Source organism: Euleptes europaea, chromosome 10, assembly GCF_029931775.1.
Source record: "Euleptes europaea isolate rEulEur1 chromosome 10, rEulEur1.hap1, whole genome shotgun sequence".
In the NCBI taxonomy this organism is placed as follows: domain Eukaryota; kingdom Metazoa; phylum Chordata; class Lepidosauria; order Squamata; family Sphaerodactylidae; genus Euleptes; species Euleptes europaea.
This window is the reverse complement of record NC_079321.1, coordinates 10545001-10547474: the sequence shown is the minus strand read 5'-3', so window position 1 is coordinate 10547474 and position 2474 is coordinate 10545001. Positions and strand designations below refer to the sequence as shown.

The window sequence follows — 2474 nt, the reverse complement described above, 5'->3', positions numbered from 1 at the left end:
TACAATCCTTCCTCCCAAACAGCCATTTTCTCCAGGGGAACTGATCTTTGTAGTCTAGGTTGCTAGGTCCCTCTTCACCATCAGCAGGAGTTTTTTGGGGTGGAGCCTGAGGAGGGTGGGGTTTGGGGAGGGACTTCAATGCCATTGAGTCCAATTGCCAAAGCGGCCATTTTCTCCAGGTAGGGTTGCCAACCTCCAGGTACTAGCTGGAGATCTCCTGCTTTACAACTGATGTCCAGCCGATAGAGATCAGTTCGCCTAGAGAAAATGGCCACTTTGGCAATTGGACCGTATGGCATTGAAGTCCCTCCCCGAACCCCATCCTCCTCAGGCTCCACCCCAAAAACCTCTCGCCAGAGGGGACCTGGCAACCCTATCTCCAGGTGAACTGATCTGTATCGGCTGGAGATCAGTTGAAATAGCAGGACATCTCCAGCTACTACCTGGAGGCTGGCAACCCTATTGTAGTCTGGAGATCCATTGTAACTCCGGGAGATCTCCAGGCCCCACGTGGAGGTTGGCAGCCCTACTGAGAGCAGTCCGTCCCTTACAAACCTGGAGTGTTTGTAGAATCCTGCTGGGGTGCTAAGCATGACGCCAGGTGGCTGAGCGCCCTTGCAATGATCGCTAGGTGGCTGTTCATCGTCTGCAGCTCCGCCAGGATGTCCCCGAGCGTCGCAGGGGGCTGATCGGGATGCGGAGGGATGTCCGAGAAGGGCGGAGGCGAGCAAACAGATTCCGGGGGCTGCTGCTTGATGAAGTCGGCTTGAACACCGGTCCCTTCGCTCGGCGCAGGCAGAAAAGCGCTCCCACACCTCTTCGTGCTTTCTGCGAGTCCTGTCCCGGTAAGTGGCTGTTCTTCTTCCTTCCCCCGCATCGTGGTAGACATCACAGAAGCAAGGTAAGGGAGCCAGTCAATGAGATGCGGGGCGTGGCTAGGGGAAACAGCTGCCCCTGCAGGTGAGTAAATGCCACCTGGGGCAGCAGCGGCAGGTGGAAGAGTAGAAGGAAGCCCAAGCTGATGGGTTGAGATGGACACTGATGATGGGTTCGGAGCAGCAGAGGCTGATGTCCGTGGTGGCATTTCCGTAGTCAAGGCCAAGGTGCAGTTGGACAACGGTGGTGAAAAGGTGGGGGCCTCACAGTCATAAGTAGGGGAGGGAGAGGGAGGGGCTGTGAGAGGGGTGGGCTCTTCGGAAGATGATGGGGAGGCCGTGGCGGAGGGCGTGTCTGGGGTACAGGGTTCTGAGTCTGCAAGGGAAACAATAACAACCACCATGGGCATCAGTCAATGAAGCCCCAAGACGCACAGCGACAGAAACTAAAACAATAAAATATACATTTAAAAATTCAGCAAACTGGACAACTGGAGTCAAGTTGAACTTGGAACTTTAGAACATGGACCACCAAATTTTCTCAAGGTGCCTTTTTCCATCTCCCTCTAGTTGAAAATCAAATGTTCTTTTCCTCTCAAGTCCCAATTCCCTAAACATCTTCCTCTAGTTTTGAGATCTGTAGAGATAGGGTTGCCAAGTCCCTCTTCACTACTGGTGGGAGGTTTTTTGGGCGGAGCCTGAGGAGGGCAGGGTTTGGGGAGGGGAGGGACTTCAATGCCATAGAGTCCAATTGCCAAAGCGGCCATTTTCTCCAGGGGAACTTATCTCTATCGGCTGGAGATCTGTTGTAATAGTGGGAGATCTCCAGCTAGCACCTGGAGGTTGCTGCTATAAATCTCCACCTGTGCTGTAGGCTATGGTAAGAAGGCAAAAAAACAGCACTGGAGCTCCAAGTGAAAAATGTTCTTAGAGTTTATACACGTAAATATTTCTAAACACCTTATGCAAAATGTGAGGTCATATACCAAACAATGTGAGATATTATAAACAACCTAACTATCTAAATATACAAAATGACACAGATACAAACATGCTCGCGCGCAAGAATGGCAAAACATAAGACAGGCAGCAGGAGAACTTATAGAACACTGCTGTACAACTGCATTAAATCCATATTAAACAGGTAAAACCTTCCAGGTCAATATCACTGCAGGTAAGTCCTCCTCTTGAAAATGAATAATTTGCTGTTCGAAGAAATATTCGTTGGCTAGCAAAACCATGCAAAGGTAGGCAAAAAACGGTGTCAGTCTGGAAAAGTAGATGCAAAGCGGGAAACGCTTCTTCCGGAATTTAATAGCGCTTTCACCAAGTCATGGCTTCTTTAGTCCTTGCATTTCACCACTTGTATAACAAAATCACTACATGCAAAACAAATCTAGCCAATGAGGCACCTTGAATTAAAAAAAATATATATTACTGAGAGATATTGTGTAAGAAATTAGAGGAACATCAAGGCTTGTGGTCTGGAAATGTCTGTATGTTGTGTGCTGTTCTCAGCTCTTCTCAAGAAACTGTGATGTTGATGTTTGGGATTGCTGATTGGCTTGCATGCAGCATTTCCAATGAGTATAAAGGGCA

General features: G+C 49.1%; 1 protein-coding gene across 1 annotated transcript in view; it reads right to left on the bottom strand.

Annotated features, from left to right (window-relative positions):
- Nucleotides 1-547: 547 nt before the first annotated feature.
- Nucleotides 548-2474, bottom strand: part of RUNX2 (RUNX family transcription factor 2) — a 292808-nt gene continuing 290881 nt past the window's right edge. Inside the window, exon 6 of the mRNA XM_056856376.1 lies at nucleotides 548-1251. Within this exon, the coding sequence (XP_056712354.1) occupies nucleotides 548-1251 (704 nt within the window). The remainder of the gene's footprint in view (nucleotides 1252-2474) is intronic.